We start from the raw sequence: 25,304 nt of genomic DNA, 5'->3' as shown, positions 1-25,304 counted from the left end.
AACTATTCTGTTTCCGCCTTACTATACCTTTTCTGATGTCTAGGCGCAACCTGTTTGCTGTATCTTACTAAGGCATGTGAAAACAACTTTTCTTAAGAAGAAATGGCTTTCACCAGTGCTGTGTTGTTTCCCCACTTAAGGCGATAATAAGTGCAAGAAATTGTACTTTCATTTTGTGATAAATGGAACCGTTTTTACAGACTCAAGATAACTAAAGTTAATCTGCACTATATTGTTATTTTAGTTATTGGTTTAGCAGTATTTGTTAGGGACAACTTAAAAGGTATATTTCTAGATTGTCAATTCTATAGACTTAAATAAACACGGACATGGATCAAACAGTACAAGTTTTGTTTTTGATTCACTTGAAGTGTGTGTGTGTGTGTGTGTGTGTGTATATATATATATATAGGGTTTTTTGTTTTTTTTGTTTTTGGTTGCTTTTTCTAACACTTTTATTTGCTCATCAGATGGCAGAAGAACTTGCCAAACAGTTAGCCAGCTACAAAGCGCAGCTTCAGCAGGTGGAAGCTGCATTGTCTGCAAATGGAGAGAACGATGACCTTTTAAAGCTGAAGAAAGATTTGCAGGTGAGAACTGACGGCTTAAATGTTTTTCTTTTTCATTAATCTGTAGTGTGTTTGCACTTTAAGATGATGAATCATTTGTTTCATTCTCTACTAATCAATGACTCTTTGTTGCACCATTGCCAAATTCCTGCCCATCATTTCCTTGTAATTCCCAGCAACACAATTTATTTGGTTTTGTGAACATTCCTGCACAAGAATCCATGTTAATTTGAAACTGATCAGTGTGTGTAGAGACAAGGGAGCGGTTGAGGATCTATAGCATGATGTATCTGATTGAACCTGGATAGGAAAGAGCAACCCAGATCAGTGTGTTTTGTTTGTTTTTGGTTTAAAATCTCTGATCGGAAGAGCATGAGCCTTCACTAAGAGGGCTAAAGTTCCACATTAAAAAAAAAAAAAGTAAGCTTACAAGAACAGGACTTTGTTTAAGAGAGTAGAGATCGGTGCCCTTTCAGTTCCAGTACTTTGTTCAATAGTTCCCTTCTTCAAATGTGTACGGTTGTTCCTTTCTTATCACACTTTTGTGAACCTATTTATATGCATGTCTTCCCTTAAGATTTGCCAATCACTGATGAGCGCATTTCTTCTCCTTGCCAGGGCCCCTTTCTCCAATGCCTGTCCTGACCTATGTGCCACTAAATCTTTCCACTTCTATCGCTTGAGCTGCTATCTTTTCTGCACCTGAGAGGTACTCTTCTATCAAAAACCATAGGCAGGGCAAGCATAGCAGACTTGTATTTGCAGCTGATTTGAATCATTTGCGCCTTGGGAAACAGTTTTCTTTTTACTCTGCATTGCATGATGTCTGGATTGACAACACTTCAGAACTATTGTCAGTTAGCTCCTATTGCGAGACCCTCCTACACCACCTGTTCAGAAGGAACATTTTGGCTTTACACATTTGAAAGTGTGTTTTGGAAAGGTAATGGGAGTTGCAAGGATTTGAAGTACTGGACAACCAATTGATGCTAGCTGAAGTTCTGAATGTGTAGTGTAGAAGAGTGTGTAGACTAGCAACCCTTTGAAGCCAAGGAACATCCCTCCAGTAATAGAAAGAACAACTCTGTTCAGGTAATCTTTCCATAATAACTCCAACATTTACAGATTCCCTTTTCACCCTGATGATATCATGACCTTCATGTGCACTCAAAGGACCATGCATATCTGCAATGCAGGTATTTGAGGTCCTACTTAGATTTGCAACAATCAGTTATACATAGGACATAAAGCCATTGCAAATGGTGACATAAGATGCCCATTCCTGTATCCACTCATTGTCCTTCATGCGGGTGACCCAGTCCGAATGCAGTAGGGCAGTGGTTCCCAAACTTTTGACTCCTGAGGACCCCCATTGAGTCACCACTGGAAGCCGGGGACCCCCAAGCAATTTGTACGAGTTAAATTTCAAATATTAAAACAGTAGTTAAAAAAAAAAAAACACACGTGTTCACACAAAACAAATGCTCAAAGTACTTAGGATTTTGGGGCCAGATGTACGACCATTTCATTTAGTGCCTCGCAATTGGCGACACAATGCAAGTGGCAAATTGCGAGTCGCTAAATGAAATGTACAACAGTGTGTTTAACACTGTTTGGGATTCCCAATGGGGTCGCAAATTGCGGGGCTCATTAATATCAACGAGCCTCTCGCAATTTGCGAGCCCATTGGAAATGCCTGCCCTTCCAGGGATGGTGGCCTGCTGGGCTCAGCAGGCCACCATGTCTGGGACTGCTTTTAAATTAAGCAGTTTTTTAAAAAATGCAGCCCGTTTACCATGCATTTAAAAAAAAAAAAAGAAAATGAAATGTTTTAGTTTCATTTTTTAAGGGCAGGCAGAGGTCCCTCGGACCTCTGCCTGCCCTTAAAAAATAATTTTGCATGCATTTGCAAAGGGGAAGGGGTCCCCTGGGGACCCCTTCCCATTTGCAAATGCATTACCATCTACTTGAAGTAGGTGGTAATTGCAAGTGTTTTGCAACCGAAAAACATTTGTACATGGTTTTGAGACTCGCTATTTGGAAGGGAATACCCCTTCCAAATAGCAAGTTGCAAAACCTATTTAGCGAGTCACAAACAAATTGCGACTCGCGAAATAGGCTATGTACATGGCCCAATAGGTTTTTGCATGCGCAAATGGGTTCACGAACCTATTCGCGCATATAAAAACGGATCGTAGATCTGGCCCGTAGTATTTTATATTGAAAGAACTCTGTCACATGGATTTCATTTGTTTTATAGCATCTCTCATACCATTGTAGGATGCCAGAGCACTTTACATCACACACATATAGAGACATTGAATCATACATGTAAATCAGTGTGTATATAAAATGTTACATAAGGTAAAGGGGACTACAAGGATTACATGTCATTCATACTGGTAGGCATTTTTAAAGAGTGCTTGGTCTGGAAAAGCACAAACTCAGGATTCAGAACATAACACAGTGGCTAGTAACATTAAAAATGTATTTCCGCCCAAATAAATCTTTTTAGCAGCATCAGGATAATGAATAACTGGGGAAAACATAAGTTACTAACTGGTACCATGCAGTTTGCAAGCAGCTCTTAGATGACAGTTTATAGGCCCCTCTGCTAGATTACGATTGCCACTTATGAAGTGCACAGTAACAAAATAATCTCTGTGACAAAAGCAGTAACCACGAACATATGCACATAAAATACTGCTTTTCTAAAATGCATGTTACACGTTCTTTGCAGTAGGCACATTAACCCTCTGTGCTACATTAGTCAAAGTCAAAGCTGCCACTGAACAAAACTCGCCTCTCTCAACAGCAGGTACATTAATCACTGGCATTATCTTGACACTTTTATTGTTGCTGGAAAGCTGCTAATTACACAAGAAACGTTTCTGTGCTTTTAAAACTGCTGCCTACGGACCCCCTGGGAATGTGTCACGGACCCCTGGGGGTCCGCGGCCCACAGTTTGGGAAACACTGCAGTAAGGTATCCGATATTTGTAGTCACCCATAAATCCCTGCTTCTGTGGTTCTGTAATATGCCATAAGTACTGTTGTCTTTTTTTTCTTCAATATCCCCCCACACTCCTTGAAAGGTGATTAGCATCCCATGGCAATATGGTAGATGTGTTTCAGCAGTTGGGCTGTGTGTATGCCATCATTAGGACCAAAGGTTAAGTAACCTTTACTGAAAATTATTTTTTGTCAAAAACACCTCCTCCTCCTCTACCTCTACCGCAAGACTGGAATAGATGAGCTTCCTGCATATGTATTAATTTTAATTTCCATAAAAACAAAACCTTGCTAAACCATAGTAACCAATTTGTATACATAGCCTTATTTGCAATACTATCTGGGCGGACCAAAGGAAAACAAGGAAATGTCCAAGGGATTATTCTTTCTGATGTAGCCACACAATGGAGGAATAATGGCTCACAAACACATCAGCAAATAAGGAGAATTGCAGCTGCAAAGGTGATGAACATAACACATTACCCTTAAGAATGCAAGTCTTCAGTCAAATAGGTCTGTTTACTGCTTCTAGGCTGCATAAAAGGCAAAGGCGGGGCATCAACGTCCATCTGGTCCAGTGAAAAGCCTCCATTATATAACTGAACTAGACACGCCTGGCTCCTTTTTATGGCTGAGACACCTTGTTTTTATCCTCCTCTTGGCCCAAAAAACGCCTCAACATTGTAGCATTTTAGCTACTTTGCCTGGCGGTTGTTGGTACTGTAGGGAGAGAGTAAATTGTTGAATCCTTGCTGGTTTGTAGCATCTGAGCAAATTAGCAGTGTATCTGTTCTCGGCACAAAGTGAAGTTTTGTGTGTTACCACAGATCCAAATAAGTTTTAAAAATATGGTTCATATTACTCATTGATGACCGGTTTCTTGCACAATACACAAACCCAATCTGTACTATATACTGTGGCATTAGTTCCCTATGCAAATATGTCAACATGCATGTATAATGGAGTAGTAAATGTAGGCATTTTCCATTATACTGTATAATGGGACTATGCTTGTTTATTTAAAATAAGGAACAGAGCCCTAACATTCAGCAAAGTATAGCTGGCGACAAGTGGAATAGTTTGTCAAACATTCTCGTTAATGATCTCGCCAACAAATGCTATCCAAGTACATGTTTGACAGTTTTCTCTGGTTAATCTTCACGACGAACAGTGCCTCTTTGTTATTGTGCACATTCATACCTCTTCAAGCTAAGCCTCAATTGTGCATTAAAAAAGGGCCCAAATAGTGCATCTTTCTCTATGTGCTACCAACAGTGCACTGGCAGACTAATGTGTATTCTAAGTCCATGCTAGCTAATATGCTTTCATATTGCCTGTGTGTGTGTACAGAATGAAGTTCGTTGCTCACTGTAAATTCTGTATTGTTTTTAGTTGCACAACATTTGGCAATTAGCCATTTTTTATGACCGGCAGTCCCCAGTGCATTGAGGTGGGTGTAATCTAATCTATCAGGTCTGTGTGTCCATATATGAGCAAATAGTGTAGGTAATTGGTGTGTTTAAAAGGGTCTAGTATGCACCCTTCTTCGTTTGAGAGGTTTTTTTTTTACATTGATAAATTTGGGTTTAAAAGTGTTAACCCATAAAAACCAGATTATCTTCATTATTTTCAGACTCTAAATTTATGGCAGTGGAGTGCCCCAGCCTTTGTACTTCCTGGACAGAATCAAAACACTCTTGGTTCGTTCAAATTATATACAAATCATGCAAGAAAATCAATACATTTGCATCATATGGATATTGAGTTGCAACTCTCCTTATTAAATCTTTCCCTTGTGCTTTCATATAAAAAGTCGTAAAAGGATGGCGATTTGTTAAAAGCTTATTTTGCTAAGTCCCAGAACTGTGAGCATCATATTTGCTGATATCGAATGTGTGGAGGTTGTCTTCCAACCTTTAGTGCTTATTCATTCTAAAGCCTGAAACCGTTCTCATTTATAGGAAGGACATCATAATTTGTCTGACAACCAAAATATCCCTTGAACTGCTTTTCAGCACTCCATTGAGAAAAGCATCCTCCTATTGCTGATTTAGTCCTTGAAAATGAAAAGAATGAGGGTGTGGGCAGATTTCACAAACATGTGACGGCTGCAGTCTTGCTGCTTATGAGGTTGTAAATGATGCCAGCAGTGAGTTTTGTTAACTCTATGCTAAACAAATATATAGGTGACCTAAGCATTATTGCTAAACCTATAGCATTGTTCTGAATATTGGAATTATTCAGTAATCGAAAACTGAATTGCAGTAGAGTCTAAGTTATCCGCAAGAAAAGGCAAGTTACTCAGTTAATAGATGATTGTGTCAAGGACTGTAAATCCATAATTATCAGAGAAACACAACACATATGTGATTCCAGTGCCCCCTGATCATTGGAAACCTCCGATATTATTGGCCTAACCTGCAAAATCCAGTTTCCATCCTTTGCTTTACTTGCCTACATGTTATTTCTCCATTACGATGTTTAGCTTTCCGAATTTTCTTTTTTCCTTTTTGAGGAGGTTTACCAAAACCATCTTTAACTTCAGTGGTCCATGACGTCATTCCCTGGGCTTGTAATTAGTTCCGCTAGTCTTTTGAGGCTTGCAAGCCAGAAAAATAAAAAGAAAGCCTCTTTCTACTTTTCTGTGACGTTTGGCTGTTCATTCATCTGTAGGCGAAGAGAATGCTTCCAAGTTTTACCATCTATTAAGACATCAATCCGTGGTACATCAAAAAATAAAATAGCAAACATTTTGGTAATACCAGTATTTGTAACATACCATTATTTGTAAAGCGCACAGCTACCTCCGAAGTGGTGTCCCGGTGCTGGGGGCCCTCGGGAAGATTAAGCAAGCTATTGCCCAGTCAAATGGTGCTGGGCTAACCTACCGCCGACACCGGGGATCAAACCGTAAGCCCCGTAGTCCAGAGTCAGGCACCCTGGCTGCTGCGCTACACCTCTTCCAAAACTTCTCAACATTTACACCCCTTAGTCTTCATAGTTTCAAAGCCTTCATCGCTGTGAGGTAAAACTCAGACAGTGAAAATGGTTTCTGCTGGAGGTATTTTTTCCAATGAAGACTTGCCTGTTGGATATTTATTATTCTTTGAGGTGACTCTTCAGCAGGTGTAGGGGGTAATTCATTCCAATGTGAGATTCACTGATGTCTGTAGATCAAGATGCTTACTGTCTTCTAGTTAAGAACATTTCAGCTTCCCAAGCTTTGCAGTAGGTTACATGCCTTACTTTTAGCTTCATTCTTTTCTCAATAGTGCAGAATCTTTCATGACATAGTTTCAAGACCAGTTGGTCTTGACGTGGCACACCTTTACCCTATTTGTAAACGATTGGCTGAATGGAACCACTCCTCTTCCTCGACATTGATTGGTATTTAGATGGTAATGTTTATAGATTCTTGTGAGACTGATCCTTTATATACCTGACAATTTCACCTTCGTAAAAGATTTACATCAGCTTTGTAATTCCATAAACTCATAAGTCCTGCTGCCTTTTATAATGGGGTGGTCCCTTTGGAAAGACTGAATGATAACTCATGAAGCAGCTAGCTATCCATTGGGATTAGCCTGTAGATCTTTGTGAGTCACAGAACAGCAGTAACCAGTCATGTTACACTTCAGTTGTTTACATGGACGTTAGAGCTTCTGAAATTTTGTTTCATGTACCTTAAATTACAGAAACAGATGCTTCACAATGTCTCTGGTTGCTCACTTCTACACACATTGCCATGACTAGTGGTATCAACTTTCTGTGCCCATAGGCCATTTGCTAACAATCAAGTCTGAACAAATCTTTAAACTTCTATTTACCACAGTAGGCAAGAATGGATCCTGCTGTAATTTTTGTAAGCGAGCGATGAAGCTTTGGTATTGGTCCCTATTAACAATGTTCCCTCTTGATTTCTTTGTTGCAGCATGGAAACAGATTCTCTTGAGCACAAGAATGAGAAATTGTAATGACAATCAAGTTCTCTCATTGCGTAGACAGTTGTGGCACCCTGCCCTACTCCTCTCTCTGGCTAAACCTGTATTTCTCCCTGAAGTCTGCTCAAAATCTTCAAATTCACTGAAGGGGTTTGTTTTGGTGGGTGAGACCATTAAACATTCTGCAGTTAATGTCCGGTGTGTGTGATCCAGTATTCTGCTCACTATTAGGTGAATGTTTAACACTTCTGTGCTAATGGTCCCTTTTATTTTTACTGTGGTTCTTGGATTGTCTGTCTCTTAGCAGGTTATCATTTGTTAAATGGTTATTTATTTTCCATGTTATGGTTTCTTGTTTCTTTTGCAGCTTAGATATCCTGTTACTTCTGGTTTCTCTAAAACTTCTGCTTAGTAATCAGGGTTCAAGATGGTGTGATGGTGGTTTACCATGGACGCATTCCCACCTCAGATACTTGAAAATATTGTTTGAGCATAATTTTTTAGCTCAAACTGTCTTGAGTTTTTTATTTGGACCACAAAGATGTGTCTTTGGTCAACAGAGGCTTTCAGTTTTCACCAGGGATTGTAGTTACTTGAGATGGAAGGAGAGCAATTATTCCAGTGCTCTCTTCGTCAACTCGTGTAAGTACTTCAACCAAAAGGATCCGTGTTGGCCAAAAAGTTTCGACTAGGTGGGATGCTTGGAGGAGGAGTTTTGAATGCAAAAGACCCGCACCCAAATGTGCCCCTCTTCAGTTGTGTTAAAGTGATATGTTTTGTAGTGGTTTCCAACTCCACCTTAGACTGTAGTAGTTAGTAACCCGTTGTGGAAGGGGAAGAGCCAGCACCAAATCTATTGGATTTGCATTTGTTACAATTTTGTTCTCCTTTTTTTTTTTTTTTTTTTTTTTTTTTTTTTTACTACTGACATTCTTTAATTCTGTTCCTTTTTGCCCACTAAGCATATTTCCTTGAAACCTTTTCTCATACTCTGAGGTGCTCACAGACCAACGTTGCAGGTAAGATTCAGGTTTCTTGAGAGAACTTAATCTATTAATGAGTGTGCAAGTGGCTGCTCACTATGACTATCCAACATTGGAAATCTAGATTATTCCATATCTCTGAGAAAATGCAACACTTACAGCGCCCTCTGTCCTTGAGAGGATGTTAAAGGGCTTTACAAACAAGTTGTAATATATTATTACCCGATTACAATTGGTACTCCTTTTAGCTACCTTGGAAGGATGAAAGACTGAATGGACCTACCTGGGATTTGATCCTGCGATCCACAGGTTACGCAGATCTTGCAGCTGGCTCTGTACAGAAGACTGGGTAAGCAATATGCTCTGGCCACATTGAAAAAGTTACTTTTAGCAGGAAAACAGTATTGTATTTTTCAGCTCATGCAAACAAGGAAATGAAGCAGCTAATTATGAAGTGTGGCATATATGTGTATCCAATAATTATACTAGTGAAAATGCAGGATGTTTTTAGATGGACCAAGCAGTTCTTAGTTATGAGAACATTAATTTTTTCATACTTTGTTCTAGTTAGAAGAGGACATTTAATTTCCTAGTTAAGCAGCCTGTTCCTGATGTAGTTTTCTTCTTATGAGATGGTTCTTGCATGAAACTGCCACAATAGTTCATCAAAGGCTGCTTAAGACCTTTATGATCAATTAATTCTTCAATAGTGTATTTGTATAATTCTTAGCCATTAAATAGACCTGTTACTACTTTTAGTATTGACCAAGTAAACCATTTTCATATGTTAATGTTAAGAACATTGTCAGACTGTTGAATACAACAAAATAACATAAGTCCCATTCTCAGTTCACTTATCTTAAACCAGTTTAGGTTATTACTCGTAAGACTTGTAAAATGGCTAGATCAGCACGATTTCCCCATCTGCATACTGAATAACCTAACTTTGGTACAGAGAGGTGGTAGGCAGCCTCCCCACTGGGATAAAGGTAAAGAGATTGTTAACCCCTGAACAGGAATCCACCATAGTCTGTCATCGCAAAATGTTGAAAGGACAGTGGCCACCCTCATAAAGGATACACTTCTGGTCCCCTCTTCACACAGCTCTGATGTTGATGAACACCTCAATGATAGTAGGCTCACTGACGGAAAAACACATGGATGCTCAGAACGTACAATCAGGGGGGGGCTTGGGTAGGCATCATGGCTTTCCAAAGTCTAAAGAGGGTGGGGCACAGCTTTAAAAAAAAAAAGTGTGTACGGTACTTTCTGCCTAACATGCACCTTACTAAGCACAGACAACAATTTTTAATAAAGCGATCACTACGTGGCATGCTCTATGTAGTGTATTTTATGGTGGTATGGCGCACTGCAAATCAGTCTCGCGTACCGCCATTGGCTAATGGCCTTTGGAAGGACAACATGGGGCATGCCATTGCAGTCATATGGCACCTTCTTGTCCTGTTTTGTCTCGTACCACCCACTATGCTATTTAGCTAGTTTGATCAGCTATGAGCGATTTTCGCACGTGGCCATATTGAGTTTCATCAAGAGTGCACAGCTGTGCAACTGCCCTGCATCTGTATCCTGTTGAGCCCTTTTTTTTTAATAAACATTTTTATTAGCGTTTTGTAATAATTGGTAAACAGTACATAGATTGAAAATTAAAGGTGCGCACATAATATGATTAACCATACATTGATTGTTTACATTTTCATGCTGTTTGTCACACTCCCTCCCATATATATTGCCAACATGTCCACGTCAAGTACTGAAAACATCATAGTGCCCCTGACCAGGTTTCCCTCTGTGTACATAGACCACTTTTTCCGCTATCATTGCACCGCCCATTTCACAACACCATTGACTATAGGTGGGAATCAACCTCGCTCCCCAGTGTTGAGCAATATTTCGTTAAGCTATCCTCATACCCAACTTTGCCCAGTCTTGGGCCGTATGGTTAAGATCTGTCGGTTCCCAGATATTGAGAAGACATCTCTTTGGTTCCGGCAAAACCCTAGCTCCACCAACCTGTGAGATTTTGCACATAACAGCTCCCCAATATGATTTGATCTCTGGGCAGTCACACAGTATGTGGTAAAAGGTACCTAGCAATCCACATTGCTGCAAACAGAGTGGTGTGTCAGTCCGATCCAGTCGGTGCATAGTTATTCGTATGTAATAGTTTCGGTGGAGGATTTTTAGTTGCTTTAATTTTAATTTGGAGAGTATTGCAAACTTCTCAAGGGGATGCGATTGGCAGGAGGCAATCTGTCTCCTCCAGATCCCCAATGTCGGGTTGCCACCCTTCCCTTAGAATTTATGGGGGGGGAGGGGTCCGGTTGGTTATTTATAATTTTGCAATAAGTTTGGGAAATGTTTTTTTTCAGTCTTGTGGTCCGCCAAGAGTTTATCCTTTAACAGTGAGGCCTCTGGTCGCTCAGTTCCTGGTGGGATAGTCCACTTGAGCGCGTGTCTGATCTGCATATAGAAAAGTTTCTATTGATGCCATTCCATACTTTTCTTGGAGCTGAGAGAATGCAAGGACCTTGCCCTTACTCCACAGATCCCCTACCTTTGAGATACCTATTAGGTCCCACTGCCTAAAGCCCTTAGTATTGCGTAATCTGCCTAGTCGATGGGTTTCCCAGAGTGGTGTGGCCTGTCTTAGAACCCCTTCTCAGCCAAGTCCGCGGAGTGCAGTGAACCATACTCATACAGTGTGTGCTGTTGGACCCATTAGGGTATTTCCCCGAGACTTATTATAAAGTGCTCCCATAACCCCCTCTGCACCAAGGACATACCTATCCATATGGAGCGCCGGTTACTCTTGTGAGGCGTGAAGCCATTGGTTTATCACGGTAAGCTGTGAAGCCCAATAGATTACTTTTATATTTGGAAGGGCGATTTCGCCATCATACCAACCCTTCACCAATTTATGCATGGCTATACGGGCGGGTTTTACAACCCCGAGGAGATTACTCACTTCGGCTTCAATCGCTTTGAAATAGGTGGGGGGGGGGCTAAGGATGAGGTCTTTTGTAGGACATGCAGGAATCTAGGGAGTACCATCATTTTGAAAAGGCCTGCTCTTTTCCAACAGTGTAAGTGGTAAGGACTGCCAATGTTTAACATCACGGCGGAACCGTTTTAGGGGCTGCAGGAGGTTTTTCTCGGTAAACTGCATGGGTTGGGGCGTGATCTGAAGTCTCAGGTGTCTAAACCCCCCCGTCTGCAACCTGTATCTCACAGTTCTTGGTAGCCACTGAGAGGGACCACTAAGCACATATAGAAGTGATTTTTCCCAATTAATGGTATAACCTGAGACTGCCATATGCAGCACAAATATCCTGGAGGCAGTTAATGGATTGTGCGGGGATGCCATGTACAGTAGCACGTCATCCGCATATAATGAAATGCGATCCTCCCATCCTTTCGTCCATTTTAGCTCCCTTATGACCGGGTCCCATCTTATCCATGCAGCCAACAAGCTCAAGCACTAGTGCGAACAGGGGCGGCGATAAGGGACATCCCTGTCTTGTCCCCCTTCCCAAGGGGAAGTCGGCTGAGATGCGCCCATTCACCACCACATGTGCTAAGGGTTTTGTGTACAACAGCTGGACCCATGCGCAAAACTTGGGGCCTAAGGATTGCGAAAAGAAAAGGCCTTTTGACTAGATCAAATGCCATATGTGCATCTAAGGAGAGAATGACAGTCCTCCTTAATGAATGGTATGCGTGCCATGACACTGTGCAGTTACCTCCGGTTAAGTGCCGTGTTGCGGCACGGCATGAAACCAGATGGTCCGGGTGTATCAGCATTGTGAGATTGGTTGTAGCCTCACGGCCAGTGTTTTAGCCAGTATTTTGGCTTCTGTATTTAGTAGTGAAATTGGCCGGTATGATGCGCATGCCTGCGGCGGATTCCCAGGTTTATAGATTGTCACTTTTGTTGCTAGACATTGATCCCTATGTAGTTCTCCTCTTTCTAGGCTATCTTCATATATTGCAAGCAAGTGTGGCGCGAGTTGACTTGCTGCTTTTTTTTTTTTTTTTTAGTTCGATCGGTATGCCATTAGGTCCCAGAGCTTTCACAGTGTGTAGTGCACCTATTGCTAGTGTCAGTTCCTCTGAGGTCAAATCTGCCTCCAGTTCCCGAATTTCGTTAGGTACTAGTGTAGGCATCTGGATATCTATTAGAAAGGGCAGATTGTTGGCTATTGTGGCTGCATGCGTATATATTGTCTCATAGTGGAGCGCTTACACGTCAACTATCTGGTGTGGGTCTGTAGTGATCTCTCCATTATCTAATCTCAATTGTGCCACCCAGCAACTAGCCTATTCCCGTCTATCTAACCAGACTAGGAGCTTGCCCGCCTTATTTCCAACTTCATAAATAGTGTGCTGTGTCTTGGTGAGCCTAGTCTTTGCCTCCTCCCATACATTGTTCCTGTATTCATGTTTGGCCAAATTTAACTTTTGGACCGTGGTGCCATTGGTATCTAAATCGTGTTAGTCTTCTGCTTGGCCTACTCCCGCTCCAGGGTCTCCAACTGTTGTAGCTTGTCATGTTTATGGCATGTGATTAATGAGATTGCTTGGCCTCGCAGTACCGTCTTATATGCCTCCCACAGAGTCGTTGGGGATGTGACTGAGTACTAATTTTCCGCAAAATACTTTCTCATGGCTGTAGGGAAGAGGTGTGGCGCCGCGGCCAGGGCGACTGACGCTGGAATCTGGGGATCAGGGTTCGATCCCCGGGTCCGGCGGCAGGTTAGCACAGCACCATGCGACTCTGGGCAATAGCTTGCTTAATCTTCCCGACGGCCCCCAGCGCCTAGAGACCCTAACGGGTGATTGTGCGCTATACAAATGTGGATTATTATTATTATTATTATTATTATTATTATTATTATTATTATTATTATTATTATTATTATTATTATTATTATTATTATTATTATTATTATTATTATTATTATTATTATTATTATTATTCCAAATCTTGGTGTTTTTAAGGAACCCAGGGTTGACTGGAAAGATGCGCCGTCGTCCCAGGTCATGAGATATGTATTTGATTAAAACAGGTGAGTGGTCGGAAATACCCCTGGGCAGGTGTGATATCTCTATTTCTCTCTCCAAACCCATCGCCAGTGTGAAAATATAGTTTATTCTCGAACTGTTATTTACTCCCGAGCGGGTGGTGTATTGCCTCTCTTGTAGGAACCTTTTATCGCCAAACATCTGAGACCAAAGGCATCCATGAATTCTGCTAACCGGAGGCTTGTGCCGCTTTGCGTTGATCCCTTTCTTATTGGTCTGCCATTTTATTTGTTTTCATTTGATCAGTGAAGAGGACCTGCCTGACGATAATTGGCAAATCATGCAAAATTGTGTAGTGCAGAGACACTCTGCTACAGTTCGTAAATTGTCTAAGAAAGAAGTATGCTGTGGTTAAGATTAATTTCTGTGGATTCTACCTGCCATTTATCTTTGCGACCAACCCGCTTAACATTAGTGTTGTGGAGAGAGATTCCATGTAGCACAAGCCATTTTTTTCTGATAGATTCTTTTGTGTGTGAACCTGTTTGGGAGGAATGAGGACTGATTTTGATTTTAGTCTGACCTTGTGGGTTAAGTTTGTTTCAGCGCTGCTGACTGAAAATGTGGATGTGCTTTGGAGTAGACTCCATTACCGATTTTAAGTGCCGTTACCTACTTCTGTCTCAAATTAGTTATGACTCTATGGACCTGTGAATAGTGGAGTTCTATACACCATCCACTCCCTAACCCTTGAGTGTGCAGATCCTTTAGAGTGCTATGCTGGATGGGATTGATTAACACTGCTGAAAATGTTGCCTATTGCACAAAGCCATGAACTTGAAGCCTGCAGACCAGACCGTTTTAGGATCCTGCTGGAGACTATGTGGAGATAGTTGTATTGCCTGCCTTGCATCCTCTCCCATAGCTTTGCTTAACTTGTCCTGTTCTAAAATAAGTGGGTGGGATTGTGAGCCCAAAGGCACAAGGGAGCTTTAAGACTGCTTCATTTAGACCTGGTATTCTTTTTCTCATTTTTTCCCACTGGAGTTTTATATATAACGCAAACTTGACCCAAAGGTATCGGAGAGCTTTACATGAGTACCAGTTGTGTTACACAAACACGCATTCATTTTTGTTAGGCACAGGGAGATTAAGTGATTTGCCTAGAATCGCAGAATGTTGAGCGTCATTGCCGAGACTCGAACCCGGTTCCCCAGATTTGAGGCCGACAGCCCTAGCCGTTAAACCACATTTTGATCGGCTTATGTTTTTAATGGCAATTGTGTGACGTGTCTATCTAGACTTGGAAAATATTTGGGAGAGAAATGACATGACTGTGAAAGAAAGAAGGCTTGACAAGTTTATTTGAGAGGGAAACTGCAGCAACACCTTTTACCTAAATGTAGAAGGAAATCCACAAATAGACTGCCTGGACCTTGTTCCCTTCCCACCATTTGCCTCACTCAGCTTGCCATTTCATGTTGCGAGTTTCTACTTTGCAGTGTAAAGGATGGGCTACATTTGGTTGCACGTTCAAAGGACAATCCCTTTGTCTGTGGCCACAGTGCATTTCAGTATTTATATTTAACAAAAATCAGCATTACACTTTTTAAAAATTTATATTACCAGAAATAGCTTACATTAGGCAAAGTAGCAGTAGATAGCGACGTATAAATGATGAAATGCATAAATGAGTTATGCTCTTGGGGTTTGAGCAAATAATGCTGTTTTGTAGTGAACACACAGTAAAACACCAACAGTGCTTAACAGTAATACAATTATACATAGTATTGTAATATAGTTTCCCTATTTACAGTTTCAGAATATTACTTTTCATTAGTCTTTTTGTCCCAGTCTCTTGAAGACTTTAAATCAATTAGCATCCCTAAGGTAACTAACTCACTACTACTTTTCATACTAGATGTCAATGTTGGTACCCCATTGCTATTCAGTCAAAAGCTGAATAGCAATCCTGTAGGATTTCGGAACACAAAAGTGCGTCTCCATAGGGACACTGTAAAAAGTAGTATGAGCTGTGACTGGAGCTGGTGGGAGAATGAAGCCAGTACAGAGAACAAGCAGGATAAGCAGGAGCTGGGAAGGCAACAAAGGGCTACAGCTGGCATACAAAGGGTAAGCGAAAAAGGCAAGAGCAGTAGCAGAGAAGATGAGAGGGAAAATGATAGCTTTACCAGCCCCGTGGTAGAGAACAAAGCATGATACATATGTAGTGCTCAAATGTTATGTTCTCAGCATTCTGCACATGCATATTGTAACGTGTCTTGAGCAACATCATTGTTGAAGTTGACTTGGTTTGCTGAAATCATCTTTGAATTTACATACAGAATACATGCTATTTATGTAATGTATGCTGTTTGGCAGGTTGTCTTGGGAATAATGTATATAGTTGAGTGCCCTATGCTCACGGGCTATTCATTTGTTGAAGCTTCCTCAGGATATCATTACTTGCTGCATGCATTAACAATGTATCATTAAAATAAAATAGCTTTCGGTTATCACTTGTGGACTACCTTGAATGCAAGGTAAGTTGTATACCATTAGTTGTTGCCTATATTAACATCTACACAATTGTGACAGCAGTGCCACAACTTTAAAGATCTTTGCAGATGCTACAGATTGTATCTGTTAACAAGTACTGAATGGTACAGTGTACATTCTGTACTCTTGGCCATTTTGCTGCCTAGGTCTGACCATAAAGAAATAAGCATAAAAATGTATTCTGTGTGAATGTTGGGGGTTGGGATTAGGACCGCATATTAACTGACCCATATAATGATGATATACACCTAATAAAATCTGGAGCTGAACTGTATTAGACGAAACCTATCGCTAAAGCCAAATTAATGTATATCTTTTATCTGTTTTAACTCACTGTAGATTCATTATACAATACTCCCTTGCACTGTTAGTTGGTCTTTATTTTCTTCTTTCTGGGGTATGGTTGACACTTTCCTAAATCTTACCTATTTACAAAAAGTTCTAAAAGTTATCTACTGACTAAATGTATAGCCAGTCAATAATTTTTAGAAATGTGTAAATAGCTTCATTTTCAATCATTACAAAAGCATAACTTGCCATATATTGTTGGTGGGCTTCTCGCCAATGAACCTTTTTGTGTCTATATATCCGAAAGAGACACGTTAGTATTAGATTCCTTACCTTAGAATATCCCCAGGCGTCAGACTGGAACCGGAAACTTTTGCGTAGCAGTACCCTTGCGCGTCGTCAGCGGCTCCGCGTCCGTCGTCAGCGTCGTGGGCGCCGTGATGACGTCGTCTGAGTACTTAGACGCCGCCTCCGCGTGCTGACGTCAGTTCTTCTTTTTTCCGCGCCAGCAAGCGCAGATCTGGAAAAAGCAGTAACCCTAGTCATTTTTTGACTAACTTTTTTGATCGCTTTTGATCATTTCTCGAAGTCTTCGACTCCGACGGTGCCGTAGGGATGCCCGGCTTTAAGCACTGCGCGGATTGCGACCGCCTGATGTCGGTCACGGATCCTCACCGCCGGTGTTTAACTTGTCTCGGCGTCGATCACGACGACAAGGCCTGCTCCGATCCCTGTCCCGCAGGCGACTCTAACTCCGTCAGTCGGTCCCGCGCCGCGAAAGGTCTCGGTCCCATGGGAGGTCGAGGGACAGGTCGCGGGCTCGGAGCCACCACAGCTCCGAGAGTAGGCCGCACTCCTCAGGGTCGAAGTCAGGTAAGAGGCACAAGAAGTCCAAGCGGCGTCATGGCCCCCCCCCCCCCCCCCCACCCACGCGGCTCCGACTGAGTCGCAGGCGCCGCGTCCAGCCCCATACCCGGCGGTCCCTGGGCTTAACGCGACGCCGGAGGAGATTGAGCGCTTCCTTATGGCCATGAGGAAACTCTCTCCTCCGACGGGCTCCGTGGCGCCTTCGGGCCCAACGGACCCGTCTGGGACCCCTAGCGGGTCGGGGGGATCGGCACCGACGCAGTCTGGTGCTACAGCCCGACGCCTTCGGGCCCGGTGCCGCAGGTTCCCGCTATCCCGACGGCGCCGGCGCCTTCGGGCCCGGCGCCAAGGGGTTCAGTTGTTCCGGCGCCGCAGGACGCCGCTGGACCTCCTTCGGGATCTGGTTCGTCGCCGGTGGACCTTACGACCTCCCCGGCGTCGGACCCTCAGGTGTCGCCTCCGGCGCCGTCCTCGGGGGGCGCCGTCCCCGGTCCCACCTTCATTCCTGTTCCGGCTCCGGGACGGCCCCGATGGGCGCCGCTCCAGACGTCGTTTGGAGATTTTCACTTCTATGAATAGGCCCCATTAGTTGAGGACCATGAGTTTCAGGAGATGGGTACTGAGGAGGACTGGGAGGGGTCTGAAGACCCTCTGACCAGAGAGTGTCAGTCTCATGAGGACTGGACAGGAGACCTTGGGGAGGCCAGTGGCCTGGACACCTCTCCAGACACTGGTTTTGTCTCCCCTCCTACCGGGGCTTCGGAGGAGGGGGCAACCTACAGTGTTGTGCTGATGAGGGCTGCCAAGGCCTTGGGCCTTGAGCTCCCCGTCGCGGCCGTGAGGACTAATCTCCTCACTGAGGTTCTTAAACCGCAGTCCAGCTCGGCCGAGCCTCTGCTGCCCTTTAATGAGGCCTTGACCGACGTTCTTCTGGGCACTTGGTCCAAGCCTGCTACGGGTTCGCCCGTAGATAGGAACGTGGCCACCGCCCAGCCCCGGGCGACCCATGTTTCCTGTTCACCCACCCCACCCCCGAGAGCCTGGTCATCCAGGCCTCCAATTCCCAGACCGCGTTCCCGTCGGCCCCGCCGGACAGGGAATCCAAGAGGTATGAGCAGTATGGGGGAAAAGATCTTCTCATCCCTTAGTCTGGGTCTGCGGTCTTCCAACACCGCCTGCCTCTTGGGCCATTACACCCACTCTGTGTGGGATAAGGTCGCGGAAGTGCTGCCAGAGTGTCCGTTGGAGGTACGGGCCAAACTCGGCCAAGCCCTTGTGGAGGGCCGGGATGCAGCCAAATATTCCATCAGGTGTGGGCTGGATACCACTGACTCGCTAGGTAGAGCGATGGCAACGACGGTGGCGGTCAGACGCCACGCCTGGCTGAGGTCCGCCAACTTTTCGGCAGATGTCCAGAACACACTCATGGACATGCCGTTCGATGGCCGTCGCCTCTTTGGTGACAAAGCAGACCATGCGCTTGAGCGCTTTAAGGACTCCAGGGCTACGGCCAAGTCCTTGGGCCTCTCGGCCCCGCGCCAGCAATCTGCTGCTTTTCACTCCGTTCGTGGCCACGGAAGGGGTGCGCCCACACGTGCCGCCAGCCACGCTCCGCAGGGCAATACCCAACGCGGTGGCGGCCGTGGGAACCGCCGTCCGGGCGGTCGTGGGCAACGGCGAGGTCAGTCCACACCTTCCCCCGCAGCATCCGCCTCGAAACCCTCCTAGTCCGTGCTTTCAGGCCCATGTGACGCCAGTGGGGGGCAGGGTTCGCCATCACCACCTCCACTGGCGCACTGTCACATCGGACAGGTGGGTGCTGCAGATCGTCCGAAGGGGCTACTCCCTCCCCTTCGAGGCGACTCCTCCAGCCATGCCACCGCAGAACCACCGTGTATCGGGGGATCATTTGCGATTTCTGCAGGAGGAAGTTACGGCCCTCTTGGCCAAGGGGGCCATCGAGCGCGTTCCTGTGCCAGAAGTAGGGTGTGGTTGCTACTCCCACTACTTTCTGGTACCCAAGAAGGGCAAAGGGGGCCTACGCCCTATCTTGGATCTACGGAACGTCAACGGCTTCCTCCGGAAGGAGAAGTTCAAAATGCTGACACTGGCTCAGGTCTTAGCTGGCCTGGACCCGGGAGACTGGATGGTAGCGTTGGACTTGCAGGACGCTTATTTCCACATCCCCGTCCTGCCTGCCCACCGGCGCTACCTGCGGTTCATGGTTGGCCACGAGCACTTTCAGTTTACGGTGCTCCCCTTCGGCCTTACCAGCGCCCCACGGGTGTTCACAAAGGTGGTCGCAGCTCATCTGCGCAGGTTGGGGGTTTCAGTCTTCCCCTACCTCGATGACTGGTTGTTGAAGGCGGGCTCGCCCCAGACAGTCGTCAGCCACCTCCAGACTACGGCAGACCTCCTGCACCAGCTGGGGTTCTCCATCAATGTGCCGAAGTCACACCTGTGCCCCTCTCAGAAGCTCCTCTTCATCGGAGCAGTTCTAGACTCGGTGCAGTTTCGGGTTTATCTGCCCGAACAGCGGGTCCGGGATATTCAGGCTCTGATTCCCATCTTTCAGCCGTTATCCCGGGTCTCGGTCAGGTTGACGCTGCGGCTTCTGGGGCTGATGGCCTCCTGCATCCTACCGGTGCATCACGCCAGGTGGCGGATGCGGGCTCTGCAGTGGGACCTGAAGTTTCAGTGGGCCCAGCATCAGGGCAACCTATCCGACCACGTCCTGATCTCTGAGGGCACTGCGAGACAGCTGCAGTGGTGGCTCACGGACCGCGATTGGGTCAGCGGCAGATCCCTCTCCCTTCCCCAACCGGAGCACGTAGTTGTGACGGACGCGTCCCTCCAGGGCTGGGGAGGCCACATGGGAGAGGCGGAGATCAGAGGCCTCCGGCGGAGGCCCGGCTCCACATCAACCTGTTGGAGCTCAGGGCGATTCGTCTGGCACTGAAGGCATTCCTCCCCTCTGTCCGGGGGAGTGTAGTGCAGGTGTTCACGGACAACACCACTGCCATGGTATTGCAACAAACAAGGCGGGGTGGGGTCGTGGACCCTTTGCCAGGAGGCTCTTCGCCTTTGGCAATGGCTGGAACGCCAGGGCGTGACCCTGGTGGCTCAACACCTGGCGGGTTCTCTGAACGCCAGGGCGGACGAGCTCAGCCGTCGGTGCATGATGGATCACGAATGGCGTCTGAACTCGGATGTGGCGCAAGGCCTCTTTCAGCGATGAGGAGAGCCTTGGTTAGATCTATTCGCCACCGAAGAGAACGCGCAGTGTCATCAGTTCTGCGTGTTGGAATTTCCAAGGCAGCACTCGCTCGGAGACGCTTTTCGTCACGAGTGGAGTTGCGGTCTGTTGTACGCCTTTCCGCCTATACCACTTCTGCCCAGAGTGCTGAAGAAGATCAAGCGCGACCGGGCCCAAGTCATCCTTGTGGCTCCGAACTGGGCGAGAAGGTACTGGTATCCAGAGCTACTCAGTATGTCAGTCGATCCCCCGGTTCGTCTGCCTCTTCAGGAGGACCTTCTGTCGCAGCAGCAGGGGACGGTCCTCCACCCGAACCTGTCCAGTCTCCACCTCCATGCTTGGAGATTGAGCGGCGACAGTTGAGGCCATTTGACTTGCCTCCTGAAGTTTGTAACATTATTCTGGCAGCCAGGCGTCCCTCCACAAAGTTGGTATACGCCTGCAGGTGGAACAGATTTGTGGCATGGTGCACAGCAAAGGCTGTGGATCCTCTCAATGCCCCTCTTTCTGAGGTTCTTCTCTTCCTTCTTTCTCTTGCCCAGCAGGGCTCTGCTCTGGGCACTCTCAATGGCTACCTTTCTGCCCTTTCAGCCTTTCTCAGGCTGCCCGATCAACCTTCTTTGTTCAAGTCCCCTATTGTAAACAGATTTCTTAAGGGCATCACACACACGTTTCCTCCTGTTCCGTTTGTGATGCCTCAGTGGGACTTGAACTGGTTCTTACTTTTCTGATGTGCGCTCCCTTTGAGCCACTTCACAACTGTCCTCTTCGCCTTCTGACTTTGAAGACTGCTTTTCTGGTTGCCATCACCTCTGCCAGGAGAGTGAGTGAGCTCCAGGCCCTTTCTTGTACTCCGCCTTTCCTTTCTGTCCATCCGGACGAAGTGGTGCTGCGTACCAAACCTTCTTTCCTGCCCAAGGTTGTCACGGCCTTCCACATCGGGCAGTCCATCACATTGCCAACCTTCTTCCCGCCACCGCATCCCTCTAAAGAGGAAGAGCGGCTCCACCGTCTGGACCCAAAACGTGCGCTCTCATTTTACTTGGATCGCACACGCCAGTTCCGGGTGGATGACCAACTCTTTGTTGGTTACGTGGGCGCTAAGAAGGGGAAAGCGGTGCACAAGAGGACCATCTCCCGGTGGATCATCTTGTGTATCCAGGCATGCTACTCCTTGGCTAGAAAGGAGCCCCCTGTTGGATTACGGGCTCATTCCACCCGAGCCATGGCGACTAAGACTGCCCTGGGCCGGGGGGTGCCCTTACAAGACATCTGTCAGGCAGCTACGTGGGCATCGCTGCACACGTTTGCAAGACACTGCTGCCTGGACAGCCAAGTCCGGAGGGATGGCTTCTTTGGCCGTTCCGTCCTCCAGGACTTTCTGGTGTGATTATTGGTTCGCAGACCCACCACCGGGGTTGGTATTGCTGGGGTATCTATTCTAAGGTAAGGAATCTAATACTAATGTGTCTTTCGGATGCACAAGTTACTACTTGTGTAACGATATATCTGTAAGAGACATTAGTTAGTATTAGATTCCTTACCGACCCTCCCATCCTCCCCGTTCTGCGAACCAATATCTAGGGTTAGGGTTGTCCCCTTTCAGGGCCCTAGTTTCAATGGCACCAGTATTGGTTTTTGACATGGCTCTGCGTTTCTGGCGCAGAAAAGCTGTGTCTAAGAACTGACGTCAGCACGCGGAGGCAACGTCTAAGTACTCCGACGTCATCATGGCGCCGTCGACGGACGCGGAGCCGCAGACAACGCCTACCGACGCGCAAGGGTACTGCTACGCAAAAGTTTCCGGATCCAGTCTGACGCCTGGGGATATTCTAAGGTAAGGAATCTAATACTAACTAATGTCTCTTACAGATATATCGTTACACAAGTAGTAACTTGTGCTTTAACACTTAAAAAAAAATCTGATTATAGTTCATTTGACTCATGATGCACTTTTGACTCACTTCTGCGTAATGTTTAAAAAAAGCTAGTTCACCTCAATTAAAATGTATTTCTTTTTTTCAGGAAGTTATAGAACTAACCAAAGATCTCCTTTCCACACAACCATCTGAAAACCTTGCAAGCTCAGACAATTCTACCACTGATCTGCCTGCAAATTTTTGGCAAGTTGGTGATCGATGCATGTCAGTCTGGAGCGAAGATGGACAGTAAGTGCAGAATACCAATTCCTATCAGTTGTTATGACATGCAATCCAATGGTAAGATCATTTTCTTCAGTTTAAGGTTGTCCTTGTGATGATAAGAATGAACGATGATGGGAAAGAGGTTCCCTAGGTCTGTAGCATGTTAGCAGTTGTCAGTAGGTAATCAGTCAGTCAATCCAGGTGTATTTCACCCATGCGGGTATTCAGACACTGAGGTCCAACCTGCTTGGTGCATCAGTTGAATAGCCGGGTCTTGAGTCCTCTACTGAACTGAAGAGAGGGTGATGTCCAGAGATGAATGGGGAGGATGTTCCAGGACTTTGTGCTGAGGTAGGAGAAGGAGCGTCCTCCACTGTTGGTTTGATGGATGCGAGGGATCCGGCTAGGGAGAGAGAGGTGGATCAAAGGAGTTTGGTGGAAGCTCAGTTGGTGGTTGGTTTATTCTCTTCCAGGGGATCCTCATCAAAGTCATAAGCATTAGAATATTCCCGCCCATGTGCGGGACCCCGGAAACACTATATTATATGTGCCCCATATATATATATATATATATATATATATATATATATATATATATATATATATATATATATATATATATATATATATATATATATATATATATATATATATATGCAATAGCAGCCAAATAAAGAACAGAGCTGAAATATGCTGTAAAGAATTTCCACCATACATGAGTAATAAGCATTAGAAAACATGAGAAAAAACAACACAAAGTTTGTTTTAGAAACTGTTTTAATGCTCAGAAAGCAGTAGAAATTCTCATAACTCACTGGAAGCATAGAAAGCTCCCAGGCTGCATTGCAAACACACAGTCTAAAAAGACTGAAAAGCTAATCTGTAGCTGCATAGCAATAAACTGACACCCTGCCTTTAAGGCACCCATGACCCCCAGTATCCCATCATGCCTCAGGGGTGACAGTTAGGTCAGTTCTTTCCGGTTCCTTCAGAGAAGGACCCTGGTTACACAGCTCCACTAATTTTTCTGTTTTTTGACAGGAAAAAGTCTTCACTTTTAACAATTTTTTGCTCTTACTTGACATTTAACATCTAGTCAAGTAAGATACTGTCTTTTTCAGTCAGTTTTGTGAACATTTTCTCCTGAGAATGCCTTCACTCTTTGACAAATGTCCTTCTTGTGGCAACAAGAAGGCCAAATCAGACAACCACGCCGTCTGTATCCTGTGTCTGCCTGAAAATCATGATCCAGGCACCTGTCCTCATTGTGAGCACCTGTCTGGAAGAACTCTCAAGGACAGGGAGAGGATTCGCATTTATGGCCTGGCTCACAGGTCATCAAGAGGAAGATCTCCGGTGAAGAAGTGCTCCAAGAAGGCTCATGCATCTTCAAAAAAGAAGTCTTCACACCCTTCACCTTCAGCGTCGGGCTCGGCGCTGAGAAAAGAACCACCGGTGGATCATCTATCTTCTAAACTACCTTCGATGGCGGGCTCGCCGTCGAAAAGAAGACCAGGTACGTCGACGACGTCGAAGGATCCAGTTCCATTGTTGAAATCCCCTCCGGCGTAAACCGGGCGACGGCCGACGTCGAGGACTCCGCCGCCGTCAACCGGGCGACGGTCGGCGTCGAGATCCAAGACCCCCTCCGCCGTCGTCAACCAGGCGACGACCGGCGTCGAGGGAGGTCACTCCTCCGCCGTCGTCATCCAGGCGGCGACCGGCGTCGAGGTGTGACCCCTCCGCCATTGTCGAAGAAACGACGTTCGGCGTCGAGGAGGCAGTCTCAGTCGGTGTCTCGTCGGCTCTCGGCGTCGGGTGTCCAATACCCCTCTGCCGTCGTCGCACAGACATTCGACGTCGAGGCAGAGGACTCCGTCGACGGCTGTTCATCACCGTTCGACGTCTAGGCAGAGAGCTCCGTCGACGACGGGACATCGTCGTTCGACGTCGAGGGAAAGACCTCCGTCGACGACTGGGCATCGTCGAGAGAAAAGGCTCCGTCGACGGCCGGTCATCGTCGTTCGACGTCGAGAGAAAAGGCTCCGTCGACGGCCGGTCATCGCCGTTCGACGTCGAGACAGGGAACTCCGTCGACGGCTGGTAATCGCCGTTCGACGTCGAGAGACCATAAATCCTCACATGGTCAGTCGAAGTCAAGATTGTTTGACCCGCCGACTCCCCGAAGGCACTTGACGGCGAGGGAAGATCGCTCGACGTCGAGGTTTTCAGATGTGGTTATGGTAACGGAGTCAGCTTCCCGTCATTCCACTTCACGGTCCTCTGGCTCCTCAACTGCATCTTCGAAGTCCAGAAGTCCGGTGTGCAAATCTCCTGAACGTCGGCCAGACCCTTCGGCGGAGCGAATCAGGCTATCACCTAGATGGTACAGGTCTTTGGACCATTGGAGAGAGTCTGGGGCTACAAAACGTATGCAAGAATATGCCAGCCCTAAGCACAGGTCGCCTCTTCAGGATCTGGTAGAGGAGATGGACAAACGTAGTCCTCCCAGGCGCACATCACCTGTGAGAACACCAACCAGATCTCTCAAAGTCCCGATCTCCCAGACAAGAACCTCGTTCAGAAGATCGGATCAGATCTCGCTCTCCTAGGCGGGAGGAGCGTTCAAAAAGATCACGGGA

The 25,304-nt window shown here is 45.8% G+C and overlaps 1 protein-coding gene across 1 annotated transcript in view; it reads left to right on the top strand.

Annotated features, from left to right (window-relative positions):
- SMNDC1 (survival motor neuron domain containing 1) overlaps positions 1-25,304 on the top strand; it is a 113,372-nt gene that overhangs the window by 39,526 nt on the left and 48,542 nt on the right. Inside the window, exons 2-3 of the mRNA XM_078643759.1 lie at positions 471-590; positions 22,544-22,686. Coding sequence (XP_078499885.1) covers positions 471-590; positions 22,544-22,686 — 263 coding nt within the window. The remainder of the gene's footprint in view (positions 1-470; positions 591-22,543; positions 22,687-25,304) is intronic.

Source organism: Lissotriton helveticus, chromosome 5_1 (assembly GCF_964261635.1).
Source record: "Lissotriton helveticus chromosome 5_1, aLisHel1.1, whole genome shotgun sequence".
NCBI lineage: Eukaryota > Metazoa > Chordata > Amphibia > Caudata > Salamandridae > Lissotriton > Lissotriton helveticus.
The sequence above is the reverse complement of the archived record's forward strand: the minus strand, read 5'-3'. Positions and strand labels throughout refer to the sequence as shown.